Below are 18,361 nucleotides of genomic sequence, written 5' to 3' on the forward strand. Positions count from 1 at the left end.
CTAGTTTGGAAATTGCTTTTGTACATCTCCATTTTAACTCTAAATTCTTGACCCAAAAAATTCTTGAATAAAACTTCTCCTTCAAAAGCTATCTTGTTTCAGGCATGGGTTTTCCATCTGTAGGTATGTCAAACGTTCTGCCCTGTTGATGCTTTATATTATTGTGCTGTAAAAGCAGACATCTAGATGGCTTTAGGCTGCCGCTCTCTTTCTTAATCCTTGCACTATGGTGCCCTGAGCTCAGGCAAGCATCTCTTATTTGTTTTGCTGGGTGGTCCAGATCAGTTAGTCTCAAGTGTATACTTAGGCACATGACATTCAGAAGTGCTCTACCCTGAAAGTGTTCGTCAATGATATCTTGTTCCAATATCTGAGCTTATAGTATTTGGCTATCCAATTGCACCTAGGCATCTACTTTCTTCCCAGGATCTCCTAAGAAGAAAGGATTTGTGCATTGCGTATCCTGTGGCAGCTCTTCGACATCTCCACTTCAGGAACTACACTCTGCAGTGTGAGTTAGTTATCTTGTTCTTGATAACTATCTTGAACCCATCATGTTCTTTGTAGTTTTGTTGGTCGCTTCTGCATCAATCTTTTTGAGTGGAATAGCTTGAATATCAGGCTTTGAGTGAATATGAAAAGTTACTCTCTGAGCAGGACATTTGGATGCTCCCATATTCTCTCCCTTGAAACCATTATTTCCTTGTTCAGACTCTTTGTGCTAGTCACAATGTGATAAGACTTGAGACTAAGGACCTGCTGTTGGCAAGATTGCTGCGCACTGAGAGTAGCAGGTGAAAGCAGCCAGGTGGGAAGCTAGCAGTTTGGGTAGTTCCTTACTACATCTTATGTTATATGCATCAAAATATCCTAAGCTAAATATGATGCCATTTAATTCTGTTTATTGATAGAAATTTTAACTTACCTTCACAGAACAAAGCTTAAGTAAATTAAGAGCCTTGCCACAAGTGAAAGCTTCCTGTAGCACATCCCTGAAGAAGACAGGGATAGATGACAGATCCCGAAGAGTGTAGCCCTTTGTCCAATAGTTTCTATCCTGTCTTAGTAAAGATCTTCCATCAACATCAATCATGAATTCCTGCCCAGGATCTGAACACACTCCCTCATATATCCAGTCTTCCAAGTACCTGTGGTGTTGCCAAATAAGGAGATAATGTACTAATTGGATACCAATAAGATATTAGCCAGGCATTGGTTTAGTTGGCCTCAGTTATTCAAGAATGCACAGCTGGTGAGGAAGTACAAGGAAAGACCCCATCCTCATTGATAGTTACTCGGATTTGATTTGTGCAGATAAGTTTACATTTAGAAAAGACCTGGGTTATATACTGGTTTGGAAAGAGGATTGTTGATTTATAGAACAAATTATCAGGAAATATAAGACTTGTGATCACTGGGTTGTCTCAAGGATATACTGCAGTTGACTATACTTGGCTTTGAGCATTTACTTATTTTAATTATATTGATTGCTTAAAAAGAAAGGCTTAAAGAAGGAAAACAATAAAACTCTAGTAAAATACATAAATATAACTATAATAATTCTCTCTAGCTTACCTAAGGAAAGGTGCACAAGAATTCCTTAAGATTGATATAAGCAACAGAAGACAGGCTCGGTCCTTGGTAAGAATAACTTGGTTAAGTAGCTCGCTAAGAAGGTTAAGCCCTCTCAGCATTTCTTGGTGACACTCTTCATTTACTGATGTATGTTGTAACCTATGGCTGATGCCAATGTTCACAGCTGTACTGTCAGGCAGGAGTCTGGGTGTATTACCATTTTTATAACAGTTAGAGGTAATTTGAAACAGATGGGCAACAAACTTTATCTTCTTTAACAAATGCTGTGCTCTCTCTTGCAGCCTCGAGAGGTGAGTTTCTCCACTTAGGGTGAACACCATGCCTCTGAAATAATAAAATATATATATATATATACTGCAATGAATATTAATACCACAAAACAGGAATTGCCTAGATAGGAAATTAATGTATCTATATTATAATTAAATTTTATATTGGCAAACTGAACCAATAGTTGCATTTCTGTGTAACCTATCAATGTTTCACAGCATGTTTCCTGACATTTATAAGATTGCAAAAATTACACCAATACTGAGAACCTCAACAGAATAGATCGTGAGAAATCAGAACCATTTGGCAAGGCTGAAAGATCTGGCTATCAGACAAGTCTTGATATTATGGAACTCGACATACATATGACCATGGAGCCTCAGTTCAAAAGATCAACTCATCATGTGCATATCCACCTAAACTTCTTTACCATTTTCCCTCCTTGAGCAGCAAACATTAGTTTAAAAAATACAGTTTATGAATAGTTATTTTAAAAATATTCAAAATAATAAAATTAGGCAAAAATATTTTGAAAGTTACTCAATTTAACAAAGCAGAGGAAATTTGTAGTCATGAAGTAAACTCACCTGTAAACCTGCAGTACATTAGATATCGCCACTGTAAATGCACGGTAGACTGACCCTTGTGTTAAGAGATGCTGTGTATCAAATTTAGGAGTAACACACACAACTTCTAACCTGAAAGACAACATTTTCAATTCAAACTGTGAAAATCAAAATACAATAAGTGTGACCTTGGGTTGTGAGAGACCTGTAACCTTGTGATCATTGTGTGCAGGTTGTTAAGAATGGGATACCAGACAAGAAAAGGATAGGCTTACAACTTTTAATAATTTTTTGTTTAACTTTTGTTTTGTACATGATATAAAAGTTTTGTAGCTCGAGTCAGTACATAGGAACGTACATTAGCACCAAGATTGTAACATTTTGTTGACTTTTTTAAATATCTATTTATTGCCTATTATTATTACCGTACTTAGTTTTTGTAATTAGTTATACAAGTATTTGTAGGTATTTGTGTGTATGTTTAGTATAATATTCCTGGTGTACAGGAAGATATGTGTATATTTATAATCCAAGATTTTAAGTAATATGCAAATTGTCTGTGACATGTGAAAATATTTACGAACACACTGTATTGAATGGGGGGCAAGATTAGCTTGAGCTACCTCATCTCTTTGTATCCATTTATATTTCAATAAACTTGTTTCAATTTCAAAGTACAGTACATCATTGATTGAATTTTTGTCCTAATGAGAGTAATGATGTTGTATTATGAGTTGCTGACTCAGAATTCAGCCATGCCAGTTCTTGGAATATACAATTATTCATTAATATTATCAAATACCTTCACAATATTTTATGACAATTTACACAAAGAAAAAGATCATAAAACTAAAATACCTTCGTACAAGTGTGCCACACTCTACAAAGGGCAAGAGTGAGCCTTGAAGATGTTCGGGAGTTACACCAGGGTAGCACAGACCATCCTTCACACAAAAACTTTCAGATTCCTGGGGATAAGAAGCAGTAATACTAAATAGGTCTTGATCCGTACTGATCAGGCAAGGTATTTCCATAACCTCACATAAAATACATGAAAAGCAGTGCAATGAGAACAGGTGGTTGAATGGAAAAGGTAATTATGAGAAAGGGTTAAGTCACTATGACTATATAGTACTTGGAGGAGTTGAAGGATTACAAGGGCATCCATTTCTATATAACAATAATTTAAAATATAGTGCACTTAATCTTATATATAAACCTAATCACACAAAAAAGTAGAAAATATTTTTTATCTTATAAATAAATAATGCACAATATTTAGACTGTATTGCATTTACTGTACTAACTTACTTCACACCAAAGGAAACTACGTGAAGGCACACCAATCATGAGATTCATAAGGTCTTGGCACAGCTCCTCCATTGATCTTACATACAGAGATGGCACATAGTGATCACCAAGACTTCCCCAGAACTCCTGGTACAACAACCAAATACTGCAAAACCATGAGAAATAGTTGTAACTTGCATTATATTATAACAAATTACTGGTGCAAAATCATGCAATACTACATTGGAGATGTATGTGTTATTGGAGAACTCTGAACATAAAATTTGAAAGTCGATTATTATATCTGATTAACAAGTACCTTTCTGTGCTATCCCATTCTGCTGCTCAAAGTGAATTCTGCTTTGTCCATCCAACAGGCACACACAGTCAAGCAGGACAATACTTTACCAATGCCACAAAGATTTTTTTAAACTGCTCCAGAAGAGCCATAGCGGTGTCAGGGAGTCACTGGAGAAACCTTTCCAGTGCAGAATCACCAAACGCAGCCCTTTCATAACAGTCAAAGCTTTACAGAGATACCATTGGATGTCACAGCTAAGGGAACACCCTAGGTAAGTACCAGATGGCTGCTTGGATACATTGGCTAACCTCTACCTAGAGGCAGCACTACACTTCAAGTCCCCAGATTTCTGGAAGCTAGATGTGCTTAACTGCTTAGGACCTTTGTTTTCCAGCATGCAAGACATTGCTTGTATGTTGAATTGTGTGTAGATATTTTTCATAGGTCTCCGAGTACCCCTGATTACTTTCCAGCATTCTCTCTCAGTTCAGAGCCGGAAATGTAAAGCAAATGCTGTCTTGATCATCTTATACTACCCTGAAAGTATTTTCAATTCATTGGGCAGGGATTTTAGGCATTTATTTGCTGGTGCATCAAGTAATGTTAGTTGTTCCTCTACCTCTGCATTGATGGTACAACTTGGCTTTAGTACCCAAAAGTTAATTTCTTGACCCACTGTACCAACTGCTGGTTCACTGAAGTCTGGCCTTCCTCTGTTTAAGGAAACAGTAACCGGACAACCCAACCGGATTGGATTAGAGATCATCTGGAACATAGGCATTGGCATGAGGCTTCTTCCTTGGACTGTACTCATTTGCAACAGACCTGCCTGAGAAAGTTGTTTTTTTACCTAGCCTGTAGACTTAGTCTTGGTGTTTGGCATATAACAAAACACTCTTGCAGCATACAAACCTTGGCACTTTTGGCACTTTTATTCCTTATGTTAGATTTGGTTTCACCCCTCATGCTTGTGACCTTGTGCTGTCCGACACTTCTCCATGTAGACTGCTTACAATACAGTACTTCTGTGTACAGTAGTTGAAGGCCTGAGGTCTGGTGGTTGTAGTTCCAAGCTTTTTCTGAACACCTAATCAGTTTTCTGGGGGGAGCCCCGTCGGCTCCCCGGAGCTTTACCGGCTGATATGCTAATGTCAGACTTTGGCATCAGTCATGTGTATGGAGTTCTAGGGCCTACCGGGGACCACGAGCCAGAACCTGGCCCCCTCAGAGAGGCAAGGGGAGCAATGGCCTATAGAAACCCCCGTGTGGTTGGAAGCATTCTATGTCTGCCATCGACCGGGTCAAGCATCCAGAAAGGTAAGCATTCCAAAACAAACCCCTATTCTGGTGAAAATTGCTACCTAAGCCGAACTAGTGAATAGAACTCTTCAACAGAAAACACGGAAACTAGTATGACGTCATACGTCACCGCGCCGCTGTCTGCGCAGCTCCCCCCTCCCCGGGAGGGGGAAGGGGGAGCCCCAGACCTCCCACGCCGGCTATCCACCCATCAGTTCTTCGGCTGATGCTATAGGCAATGGTTATGTGCTCCGGCTCCAGTGGTTGTTTCAGCACTGTACCTAGAGTGTGGTGTCTGTTTTCTAGGTGGTGCGTGAGCCGGGTGTGATTCTTCAGTACTCGGGCTGCATGCGCCTAGGGTTCCCTTCCCTAGGTGCCCTGTAAGTACTGCCCTTGGGGCTTGGGGCCACCTTCCACAAGTTCCTTGGGTCCTGCCCCTGCTTGGCCGTTTACCGCTTGGTTTTCGGCCGCTCTTTGTGTGCTCGGGTGTTCTGTCTCCCTTGTTCGCCTTAGAGTAAGGGGCAGTGTTTGCACTGGTGGGGCGCGGGGTACTGTGCAGCTTGTCTTTACCAATCATAGCGGCCGGCTCTGTTCCGCTTGGGTACGCTGTCCTCTTGCGGGGTTTTCTTTTTCTTTTGTTTATATACCTGGTGGGGGGGTCTGCCTTCGTTCTTGCCCCTTGTGTCCCTTGTGTTCTGAGTATTTCTGGTGGTACCCCCTGCTAGGTCCCCGTGAGTGTACACGTCCCGGGGGTTCAGCTCTTAGAAAGTTGTTTGGTAGCTTGGGTGCCGGTTAGCAGTACCCTGCCTGGGATTACCTGAGCGCGAGTCCTCTTAAAGTAAACGCTCGGGACCCTGGGAAACCCCTGGGGGCGCGCGGGTCCGATGGATGTGACCCCAGAGCCCCCCCTCGCTTCCAGCGAGTTTGAGGGTTGCTCTCACCTTTTGTCTCTGGGTGACTCTCTGTTTTGCCTCCGTCTGCTGCCTGTGGGGTCGGTGACACCTTCGACCCGGTGTCCTGCGAGTTTGGTTGCTCGTTGTGGCTCGGTTACCCAGTTGTGCTAACTAAGCGGGTGCGGGCAGCAGGGGCGTTGCACTTGAGCCTTGGTGGTGGCAACGTTCTCGTGGTTTCCTCCCCGGGAGCCCCGGGGCTGCCCCGTTGTATTTCGTTTTGGGACTTGGGGGTGTTGGTTGCTTCGGTTCCATCCACGCCCCCTTGTCTTTCCCCTGGTTCACCCTTCCTGCCTGCATCCGGTTCCTTACCGTCTGTAGGTTCAGGGCGGGGTGTTTGGTGGTGTTGAGACTCGGGCAGTCTCGGGGAATTCCCCTTCCGGGGTAGTGACGGGGGCATTTGGGCCTGTTCCTCCAGCCGTGTTTTATGAGTCTGCCAGTGGGCTCCCTTCCTTAGTGTTTTCACGGCTGCCCCGGTTTTCTGGTACGGCCGGGGCTTTTGGGGGAACGGCTCGGCCCCGGGGCCTGTCGTGTAGGTTCCCGGGGCTGGGGAGGGGCTGACTTGGGGGGGCCTTGGCCCCGTTAGACCCCGTGGGGGGTTTTATCCCCCTCTAGGCGGGGCTTGTGGTTACGCGGAGTGGGGTCTTTCCTCCCCACTCGCCGTACGTGCTGTTGGACGTCGGCCCCTCCCCGGGCTCGGTTCCTTGGCCTTTGAGTCGGTTGGTTCCGTCCTGTGGGTGGATGTTTCCTCCCCCGCTTTTTGGGACGGTGTTTTTGTCATGTTTCCCCGTTCGATGGGGTTCTGCGTGACTTTTGATCTCGGGTGCGCCTGCGCCTTCGTGTGCCTTCGGGACTAGTGTTGGCTTCTGTGTTCTCGAGGGTACGGGAAGGTTTTTCGCTACTTCCCGCATTATTGGAACGTCTGTCGGCTCCTAGTACTTGTCGCCCTGTTGGGCTACTTGTCGCCCTGTTGGGCTACTTGTCGCCCGGTTGGGCTACTTGTCGCCCGGTTGGGCTACTTGTCGCCCGGTTGGGCTACTTGTCGCCCGGTTGGGCTACTTGTCGGCCGTTTGGGCTACTTGTCGGCCGTTTGGGCTACTTGTCGGCCGTTTGGGCTACTTGTCGCCCGTTTGGGCTACTTGTCGCCCGTTTGGGTTCCCTTTTTTTGGGCTCTTTGCTTCTTTGGCCGGTTTTATTGTTCCTGCTTCCTCTTTTGGCTCTTTTTCTCGTGCAATAGTCCTGGCTGGCGCCTTCCCGCAGGGAGGGTGTGCGGTTCGGCCAGCGTGTTATGCGCATGCGCCGTGGAGTTTGTTTTGGTCTGGGCGATGGTTCAGTGCTGGGGTTTTGCGCCCTTTTTTGCTACAGTGCTTCGCCTCTCGTTCTTCTCCCTGGCTGCGGTATGTGCCCCTTTGCGCCAGGGGTGTCCTGGTTCCCAGTTGTGGGGAGGACACCGCGGTTTTCTGTGTCATGGGTGTGGACCGCCTCCTTCGCCTCTCCCTGTTCTCCTGCGGGTCCGGCTCTGGCGTCTTCACCTGGCGGTGCTCCCAAGTTCTTCTGGGCACGGTTGAGTCGTGTCAAGTTCGAGCCACCATTCGCCAGGTGAGTTTCTGCGGTCTGGCGTCTTTTGGCCGGGCGCTGGATGCGGCGGTGTTCATATACCTGTCTTTATTTAGGTATAATTTTGTACGACTGAGACCGTTCGCACACCAGTGACTGTCCCTTTATCACCCCTTCCTGTCCCCCTCATGTGCATGTCCAACCCATGCTGGAGTCATTCAGGGGACCCTCCTTTTTTAATGTTGTGAGGTGTGGGGGTTGTAGGGTTGGTTCTGTACTCACCTGGTGAGGCTCCTGGCTGTGCTTGCAGGATTTGAGCTCTGGCTCTTGGGTCCCGCCTATCTGGTAGAACTTGCGGGATAGTACCAGTGGAGTGCAGTGGTGCTATTGGCACTTTTGGGGAACACTGTATTACCATCAGTGGTCTGTGCTTGTTACACGACCTACTTGCGAGCATAAGCCTTCTTGCTGGTTCGTCCGTGGACTTCCAGGGCGCACTGGCCTGTTTTCGTATGGCAGTTCCGGCCCGTCCTGGTTGTGGGGGTATGTGGGCCGGTGGACTGCTCCTAGCGGCTGCCTGGTGGGCCATCCTCTGGCCGGTCTGGCCTGACCTTGGGCCGGGCTTGAGGTGTAAAAGAGCTCCCAGTACCTCATCCAGCAGGTATCGAGCGGGGTTTCTCCGCCGTCGGTCGCCTGGTGCAGGTTTCTGGGCCTGCAGGGTTTTGTCGTGTCTCCGTTGGCCCTGTCTGGGGTCTGCCTGCTCCGTTCTCTGCCTTTGCAGAGGGGAGTTGCTATTTACATGTTGCATGTTGCAGTGGTGCCTGTTGCTGCTGCTGCTGCACGTGAGCATTGGTACCGTGTTTCACGGTGGCGTGTCCTTGTTCCTGTGTCCGGTTGTGGAGTGGCGCTTTGCTGCCGTTTTGTGCCTGGGGATTGCGTGGGGTTTTTGTCCCTGCCTGATTGTCCACCCCTGGTGGTTCTCCTGTTTTTTTTTTTTTTTTGTGCTTCTGCTCTTTCTTCCTGCCTCTTCTGCAGCAGGAATGTTCTGCGTGTGTTCTTAGGCGTTGGTCAGCCTGTGTCCTGTGATGTGCTTCTTTGTCTCGGTCTGTTGCAGTTGTTCGTGCCCCTTGGTTCGGGTCCTGTTCTGGCGGCGACCCTTCCGCCTTCTTTGGTTTTCCTAGCTTGCCCTGCCGGTTGTTGTTGTTTTATTTTTTTTGGGGGGGTTCTTGCGATGTCTCGCGTCGGACCCGTCGTTTCTGAACTCCTGGCGGGCTTGCATGCTTCGGAGTTTTTCTGTTCGGCAGACGTTCCATCTCCTTGTGCCGCCTGGGTTTCGGTGGTCGCGCCCGAGATCTTCTCGCGGCTCCGCCTTTTTCCTGGGCTCGGGGGGGCCTTGTCGGGGCTGCTTATGTTCTGCCTCGTGGTCTCGCCTCCGGTTGGTGGTCGGGTGGCTTCGTGGTAGGTGTCCCACCTGCGTGCTTCTTGGCGGCAGTATGGGGTATTTTGGCGGTCCTTCCTTTTCCTGTCCCTTCTTCGGTGGGTCCTTCTTGTTGGCTTGGTTTACTCTCGGCTTGGTTTTCTAGTGGGGGTTGGGGGCCGTCGTCTTGCCACATACTGTCGCCTCTTTTCGTGCGGCGCAGGCGGAGCCGCTTCAGCTTGCTTTCGGTCTTGGTGTTGCTTCTGCACCGTTAGTCAGCTGTCTTGTGCGTCATTTCACCTCCGGCCTGTTCGTGCGCCGCTTGCACCATCCTGGTCTCTGGTCAGCGTGCTCTGTCTTCTCCTCGGTTGGTAGTGTCCCTTCGGTTCCGGTGTGTTTTTTCGTCGGCTCTTTCCTTTGGGCCTTTGCCTCTGGGGGTCGGTTCGCTGTGTTTTCTTGCTCCTTCGGTTTTAGCGTTTTGGTTGTTTGATGGCAGCAGTCTCCATCTTTTCTGGCGCGGGGTGGGGCTGCTGCATTCTGGAGGGGTCCAGGGTTTGTTGGTGCTTTGTTAGTCGGGCCGGGGGTGTGTCGTTTTTGTGTTCAGTGGCGGCCCTCTGCTGTTGTTTGCGTGCCACGGCGTTTGGGTCCGGAGCGCGTTTTGCGTTCCGGTTCTGTTCCTCCCGATTCGCGGGTGATGGTGTCCCGGGTGGTCAGCCGTGTTCTTGCGGCTAAGCTGCCTGTGTTCCTCCCTCATGCCTGTGGCGTTCGTGGCTTCGCTGCTCTCGCTGCCGTCTGGGCGACGTGGCCTTGCAGTCTTTCGGGCATGGATTTTTGGTGTTCGTGCAGGGGCCTTGCTGCTCGTGGTTCTCGTGTTGTTCCCGGGATTTTCGGGGCTGTGGCGCCTTGGGTTGGCGTTTGCTGCCGGTTGTCTCGCCTCCTTGGGGGGTGCGTGGTGTCCGCCTCCCGGTTTTGTCCCTTTGACCTTCCTCTGTGGGTAGTTAGCTCCGGGGAGCCGACGGGGCTCCCCCCAGAAAACCAGCGTTGAATGTAATGAAACGCCATTTTCTGGGTGAGACCCGGAGGCTCCCCGGCAACCCTCCCTCCCTCCGGTCGGCGTTTTTCGCGTGTTTTGACATCCAGCCTCAGAACTGATGGGTGGATAGCCGGCGTGGGAGGTCTGGGGCTCCCCCTTCCCCCTCCCGGGGAGGGGGGAGCTGCGCAGACAGCGGCGCGGTGACGTATGACGTCATACTAGTTTCCGTGTTTTCTGTTGAGTTCTATTCACTAGTTCGGCTTAGGTAGCAATTTTCACCAGAATAGGGGTTTGTTTTGGAATGCTTACCTTTCTGGATGCTTGACCCGGTCGATGGCAGACATAGAATGCTTCCAACCACACGGGGGTTTCTATAGGCCATTGCTCCCCTTGCCTCTCTGAGGGGGCCAGGTTCTGGCTCGTGGTCCCCGGTAGGCCCTAGAACTCCATACACATGACTGATGCCAAAGTCTGACATTAGCATATCAGCCGGTAAAGCTCCGGGGAGCCTCCGGGTCTCACCCAGAAAATGGCGTTTCATTACATTCAACGCTGGTTTTTTTTTATATAGTTAATGAGCTCTTATTCATAGCTAAGGGTTAAAGGTCTTACCTATTTCCTATGACTGGCTTCTAATTGTGCCTCACCTGCTTAAAACAAAACTAGCAGGTTTCATTATTAGCCCACTATTGTTATGGTTTGGCTTTTATCATATGGGCTCTATCATTCCCATCTTTAAAGTGGCATTTGGTTGCATCCAAGATTACTCAACGGGATGCTTTCTTGAATCTAAAATCCATGCTTCCTTGTTAGCAGATGTGCATCTCTTAGCTCATTTGGCAAGTGGTAAAATTCATAAAGCCCTTAGCTAATGCTTAGGCCAATATTTTTATAAGATTATGAACATTCAAGGCCTTCTTTTCTACAATGTTTTGCAAGACATTATGGAAACAACTTCTGGAGGAAAATTACATATTTTTAAGATGATTTTGCACCCAAGTCACCAATGTGACTGAATACGCTTCTCTGACTACTGACCTACACCTGTTTATGGGCATTTATTGCAATGCTGTTATGCTCATTTCCCATTTTCCCGGTGTTATTTTCTGTGGTCTCATACTTCATTCAAGCACTGTTCTATAGCATAGTGAAGTAATTCAAGTAAATTTGTTTTCTTGCCTTCTGGGTTATTATCTTACTTTAGAACGCAGCATAATAAGATAGCCAAAAAATCAGGCTCCGAGTAATATAAAAAGTGCCTTTCTGAGCAGATAAGTATGTTGTTTCCATTCCCATCATTTAGCCCCTTAACTATCCTGTATGGCCCTTGCAGAAGATTCTTAGTGTCAGGATGGATAAGAGGGGTGTTGGGTGTGGTGCTGCTCCCTGGTAGTGGTCTGCTGAGGTTTTCAAGCAGGCCATTTGGTAGTTAATCAGGGTATTACCTTGGAAAGGCTTTAATTTTTATGAATGAGCAATTCATAAAATCAGCCATTCTGCAATTGAATGATTTTGCCAGTGACCCCCTGACATCTTTATGACTCTGCATGAACAGTTTGAAAGGGTCCCTATGGCCCCTGGTGCAGTATGTTGTCCTGTCTGACTACACAATTCTGTCGAATCGACAAAACAGAACTTAATTTAGGGGTGCAATCAAATGACATGCTCAGAAAACACTTTTCCCATTCATTGAACCCTGATTAATTCAAATGATTCTTCTGATATAACCACAATTTTTTTATAATTTAGGAAAAAAGTAATTAATTCTGAACATAATTTATGAAAAAATAAATACTTTATTGATTAGAAAACTTTCTCCAGCAAATGCAGAATACTCTAAACAAATCATAAAACTAAATTTGAATTCCAGTACTTGTGAGACGATTCTGGTCCTGCTTCAGATAAAAATAACTTCTCTTTGTTCAATGGAACATGATCCAGGGTCTCCCAGGTACGACGAGAAGTCAAGGGTGGTCCTTGAAGTACAGCTTCCCATACATCTTCAACATCATCTTCAGGGGTTTGAATGTTAGCTGCTCGAGATGATGCATATCCTTCATCACTACCAACCTATAATGCAATAACATAAGACAGAATGACTGGCAAATGCCAAACAAATATCCTATTAATGTTTAGGGATAGAGAAAGAATTAAATTGGTAGAACATTTTAATGTACAGTATCTCTAAATTCAAAATCAAATAAAGGGAGATGGCTGAAACAAGATACAGGCATACCTCAGAATAAGAGTTTAATCCGTTCCTGGAGACGCCTCGCCTTCCGAAAACTCGCACTCCGAAGTTAATTTCCCCATAAGAAATAAAGGGAAATGAATTAATCCGTTCCTGACTACCCCAAAAACCCCACATCAAACTAAATTTTTATACCTAATTCATCTAAATAAACCTACAAAACTGTGTTCCAGTTATTACTTACCTTGCTGTCGAGTGCTGTAGGCGTATGGAAGATGGTGAGGAGGAGGGGGGAGGAGGAGAGGAGTTACTGTTTGGAAGGGGAGTCCCCTTCCATAATCACATCACATAACCCCATGCCTTGTAACACTATGGATACCACTTCTCTTTCTAAATTTTTCAAACCAGCCCCTGCTTGCCTTAAACTCTTTCTTATCTGCATCACTCGTTGCAGGGGTATTCTTTAGAAGGTCTTCGTGCAACACCCTGGCTTTCTCACAAATAATGGCCTCCGAAACACTATCACCCCTCAACTCCTTGTCGTGTATCCAAATTAATAACAACTTTTCCACTTCTTCAAGTATTTGTGGTCTTTGTGCCGTTAATGTTCTTACTCCTTTTGCCACTTTAGCACCCATAATCTTATTTTTCTTCTTAAGTATAGTGCATATTGTTGATGTGGCTTTGTTGTACTGCCTACAAAGTTCAACAACACGTGTACCGTTCTCATGCTTCCGAATGATCTCTTGTTTCTCCTCTATTGTCATCCTCACATGAGCTTTCTGGCCTTTATCCTTACCACTGGCTTTCTTGGGACCCATGGTGAGATATATAATAACAAATTGTATAGACAAATCACCAAAAATCCAACAAAACACTGAAAATCCGCGAGAAGAATTGATGTGGGGGTAGTCACTGAGCGCGAGACAATAATAAACTGAGGGGCGGCGGGGTGGAGGGGCGACGATCGCCGAACCACCACGCGCTAGGTCGGCTGTACGCGTATCAACAAACTCGCGTCCAAACTCGCCTCCCGAAGTAACCATCGCCTTCCGAGACAAATTTTTGGAGTAAATACACCTCGCCTTCCGAAAACCTCGCATACAGGGACAATCGCATTCCGAGGTACCACTGTATGACTATTACATTGGGGAAATTGGGAAGATATTCCCTGTCCAGCTTATCCTGTAATACAAACAGGGAAGTTAAATGAGCATGAAGAGTGCAATGACTACTGTGTGTGTGTAATAAGTACAATTCAGAGTAATGTAATGAGTATAAGTGTCTAGAGCAGTGTAATGAATACAGGTGTCAAGGGTAGACAGTCTCTGTTTCTCTAGCTAGTGGATTATTCTTGGTATCAATAGTAACACATGTCATGACTTTACTTCAAGCCCTGTACAATTTCTGCCCAACAATTAGGTCAGAGATTGGAAAGTTGAATGAGTGAGCAAATTGGTTAATTAAATGTAAGAAACCAGTCAAGGATGTGAGACAGGAAGATAAACAGCAATCTTGCTGGAAAGTTGTGGGCAAAAGAAGAACTAGATCTACAAGGAGGAACAGTAAAATAACCATCAATACAATGATGATGATCGAGATGTCAAACCCCTTCCTTGTTTTGCAGGAAGATAATTTAAGTTGGAACACTTTAGATAAGAAATGTTTATGCATTCACAAAATAAAGAGATAGAAGGATATTGGTTGTAGTGGGATTCCCAGTATACTATATGGATAAGGCCTTCTGCTCTAGGAATAAAAGAAACAAAGTTAGGTTATGTTTTATGGGGGATAAGGTAGGTGACAATAAATGGAATGAGGAATATAGTGTTAAAAATATAATGAAACCCATTATCAGCCTCTCAGTAGATAGAAGTTATATTTTCTGGGGTAAAAGCAAGTTGTTGTTAGATAAACATAAAGCAGCAGTAGATAAAATATGATTAGAAGTAAAGGAAAAGTCCCAATCATGTGTGGTGTTATGCAAAGGTTGGGAGTGGATGTCATGAGCAACTGGCATAAACAATTAATCTAAATGCATTATGTGAATAATGCAATACCATTCATGGATAACTGGGATTCCAGCACTGGCAAGGTTGCTCTCTGATCCCCCAAGCTCCACTTTCCCTTATAATAGAGCCAAATTCTAGTCCTGGCTCCCGGTAGACTAGAGTTCATCTTAAAAGGCCTTGTGCAATTTCTTAAAGCTTGGCAGACCCCAGAGCTATAGCTACAAGAAGATACCAAGTGGCCCACCAGAATATGGCATTTCACTACTCTTAGGGCTTGATTTTGTATCCAAATATCAGGCAGTACTAGGACCAATGGCATAACTTTGTAAAGCTTGTTATAGTACATGTGCTCTCCCATTTCCACCCAAATTTTCATTTTTCATAAATAGTTAGTATCCTTCCCCTTCTCTAATATACTTCATCTAAACTAATGCTACAGCTAGACATCTTTTCTACTTAATGATAGTTCAATTAAAATAGGAATAAAAAGAAAAAACATTCCAAGTCCAGAGGACTGCCAAGCATTAGCACATGACGAAAAAAGTACATGGAGGGCAGATAGCAAACATAAAGGAAGTCTTTAAATATTACACAACCACGGAAATTAAAAGAAAAAATTTAATCCTGCAAATACCACAAGGTATCCCAACTAAAAATACCTAATTAAGATCTAAAGGAATTTTGTTCCTTAATCTTGTGAAAAATAATAAAATAGCAACTCAAATTTTCTACATTTATTTATTTAAAAAAGAATTAAGTAAGTTTTCTTACATGTAAAAGAAAGAAAAATTAGTACACAGTAATTCTTTTAACAGAGCAGTAAATGCAAAGTGAAACAACTGAAAATATAAAGAAATTAATATAACATTTTACAATTTTTAAATATATGATTGAAAGTATCATATTTACAATTATCTAACTCTTCTTTAGGTTGCTTATTATGAAACTAATCAGTATAGTGTGGAAGGATGGAAGACTTACTGCACTAGGAGATGAGGAAGGCAAAGCTTTGGGAAGATGGCTGAAGTAGCTGTACCCCTGAGCTTCACTAGGCAGGTCAGGAATGGACAGTACTGCATCTGGGGTCAATTCTTTACTTTGGTCTTGCAATAGTGCCCCTAAGACTCTGAGGAAAAATATAAATTTGAAACTAAAAACCAATCTAGCTTATTTTTCACAATGAAATACAAATTAGTAATAGATACGTGTGTGTTAATCAATGTTATAGTGCAATGTAAAACTTAGTTAGTAATTCTTTGTGATGAGCACATTTAGTTAAGAATCAAAACCCCAACATAATTTATTCTGCCATAAGGATGTTAGTATCACCCTCTATAAATTTGCATAAATTTCTCCCTTCTGGGGAGCCCTGGAGGCTCCCTGCCACGCTCCCTGCCACCCTCCCCTCCCTTCCTCCGGTCAGCAGTTTGTTATCAGTCTACGAACTGCTGGTGTTAGCACTGGGCCGCCTGGGCAGGGCCCCTTCCCCTCTCAACAAGCGGGTGCGCTGCTTGAGTGGACATTTGCTTGCTTGTTGTTTTCTCTTGGGGGAGTTCTTAGCCTCTGTTTGGTCTTGGGTTGCAATGTTTTACCAGTTGGGGCTTGTAATGGTTCGCCTACCTTTCTGGGCGATACACCCGGTCGATAGGAGACATGACTATACTACTCTCAAACAGTGGAGTGTTCATAAGCCATTGCTTCCTTCGCCTCTGAGGGAACCAAGTTCTGGCTCATGGTTCCTGGTAGGCATAAGTACTCCAGTAACTGATGCTCTAGACTAATATGGCGGATATCAGTCCGTTAGCTGCAGGGAGCCGACGAGGCTTCCCCCAGAAAACCTAATAAATCTTTTAAACAGTAAAAATGATATAAATTTAATATGTATTGTATGCTTCAGCTAGACATTGAGGCGAGGTAAAAAAAAAAAAAAAATAACCCCAACCAACCCTATCTATTTTGAGATTAATTCTATTTTTTCTACCTGTTGAATTATGATGCTGTACTTATATCAGGGTTATCTATACAGTACTGAAATTAATGTTAAGGATACTATATATTATTAGTTTTTATTCTAAATAATAGGATTTACAACTATTCCCCCGTTCTATGAAAGAGGAAATAGGGTAATGATTATACATGTTTGTACATGTATAATACCGGTCCCGGTAATAACAAGGGTCCCAGTAATAACAAAGGTCCCGGTAGTACAGTTGGGGGGTCCTTCTCGACGCACAATCGAGAATTCAGGGTTCAAATCTCGGGCGGGTCAGAAATGGTTGGGCACATTTCCTTTCACCTAATACACCTGTTCATCCAGCAGTAAGTAGGGACTCAGGAGTTAGTCAGCTTGTCGTGAGGTTGCATCCTGGGCGGGGTCAGTAATTCGACCTAGGAGGGGGGGGGAGGGGACCTTGATAAAAGCCTAACGTATATGAATACACACTGGCTTCCTGTCCCCCAACACAATGAATTATTATTATTATTATAAAAATTTAAAGCTATGCTGAAATAAAAAACAAAGCATATCTCTTTTTTAAAATATATGAAATTCATATATTGAATAGTACTGTATATCCATTAAATTGTGCTAATGAAACAAGTTAAATGACTCACTTGCCACATGTTTCACTCGGGTTTCTCCCTAGAAGCAATGGACTAACCCCTGTTCCAGGTAGTGCCTTGCTGAGATTCATCATTGCTTCAACTCCAAATGGTGAGGTATTTTCTTTATAACCCACAGCTTCAATTGATGATGACGAGAGGGAGAATATCCCAGGAGGGAAATGCATATAATGGGGTCTATATTCAGCAGACTGCAGGAATGTGTCTCCGTATTGCAGTGGGCCAGATGGTAGGTAGTTTGGCTGATTCTGAAGCAAAAAATAAAAAATCAAAGTAATGTAATTAATCAATCATGATACTCATTTCTTTTGCCCAGAGTGAGTCTAGTGTCATTTTTAGGAACACTGAGTGTCTCAGATTTCAACTTCAATCATCAATCTTACATCTCTGATATCTTGCTACTAATGAGAATCCTGAACACATGAACTTGACAATGTCTTCCTCCCAGCATGATTCCTGGACAAGGAAACAGTACAGTGCCTTACTTCTACTACAAACCCTGCACATGGGAACTGAACTTCATGTTTCCTCAACACTCTCACCTTATTTACTCATTTGTTTAAATGAAAAATAAATGGTATAAGCTAATGGTTTTGTTCTTACCTTAGTTAACCATGCTTAATTGACTTTAACCTAATGTATAGTTGAGTACTTCAAATTACAAAAATTAATCATTATAAAGTCCCCTAAATCCAAAAGAATTTAAAAATATTACATTAATCATAAATTTAAAACAAATTACTAGAAAACAAGAAAATGTTTGCTACCTTTTGCTCTAATAATGGTAAAAAAAATTCAATAAAATATATGGTGTGTACTGTATTCATAAATCTACTTTCCATGCACACTCCATGTACAATACGTTCAAACACTTGGGCTGGATGGTAGAGCAACGGTCTTGCTTCATGCAGGTCGGCATTCAGTCCCCAACCGTCCAAGTGGTTGGGCACCATTCCATTTCCCCCGTCCCATCCCTAATCCTTATTCTGACCTTTTCCAAGTGCTATAACAGTACAGTCGTAATGGCTTGGTGCTTTCCCTGATATTTAATTTCCTCCATGTACAATACGTGTCTTGGTTTAGAATGCAAAAATAAAATAATCATTATTGTAGGTTTTAGGAAGTAGGTCAAGTGATAGAGCCTCTAGGTTATTCATTCATAATTAATCAACACAAAACAATTTAACTGGCTTAATGTAAGGCAAGATAATTTTCAAGAGAAAGCATTAAGCCAATATGACTTTGGTATAGCATTTG

General features: G+C 44.1%; 1 protein-coding gene across 8 annotated transcripts in view; it reads right to left on the reverse strand.

Annotated features, from left to right (window-relative positions):
* The window catches only part of LOC123762227 (gamma-tubulin complex component 6), a 117,305-nt gene that overhangs the window by 45,967 nt on the left and 52,977 nt on the right, over positions 1-18,361 (reverse strand). For all 8 annotated transcript variants that reach the window (XM_045748637.2, XM_069300748.1, XM_045748601.2 and 5 more), the window contains exons 5-12: positions 17,096-17,352; positions 15,464-15,608; positions 12,153-12,349; positions 3,744-3,888; positions 3,291-3,400; positions 2,454-2,564; positions 1,576-1,920; positions 926-1,148 (exon numbers count right to left, since the gene is read on the reverse strand). In XM_045748637.2, coding sequence (XP_045604593.2) covers positions 926-1,148; positions 1,576-1,920; positions 2,454-2,564; positions 3,291-3,400; positions 3,744-3,888; positions 12,153-12,349; positions 15,464-15,608; positions 17,096-17,352 — 1,533 coding nt within the window. The remainder of the gene's footprint in view (positions 1-925; positions 1,149-1,575; positions 1,921-2,453; positions 2,565-3,290; positions 3,401-3,743; positions 3,889-12,152; positions 12,350-15,463; positions 15,609-17,095; positions 17,353-18,361) is intronic.

The sequence above is a fragment of the Procambarus clarkii genome, chromosome 5 (assembly GCF_040958095.1).
Source record: "Procambarus clarkii isolate CNS0578487 chromosome 5, FALCON_Pclarkii_2.0, whole genome shotgun sequence".
NCBI lineage: Eukaryota > Metazoa > Arthropoda > Malacostraca > Decapoda > Cambaridae > Procambarus > Procambarus clarkii.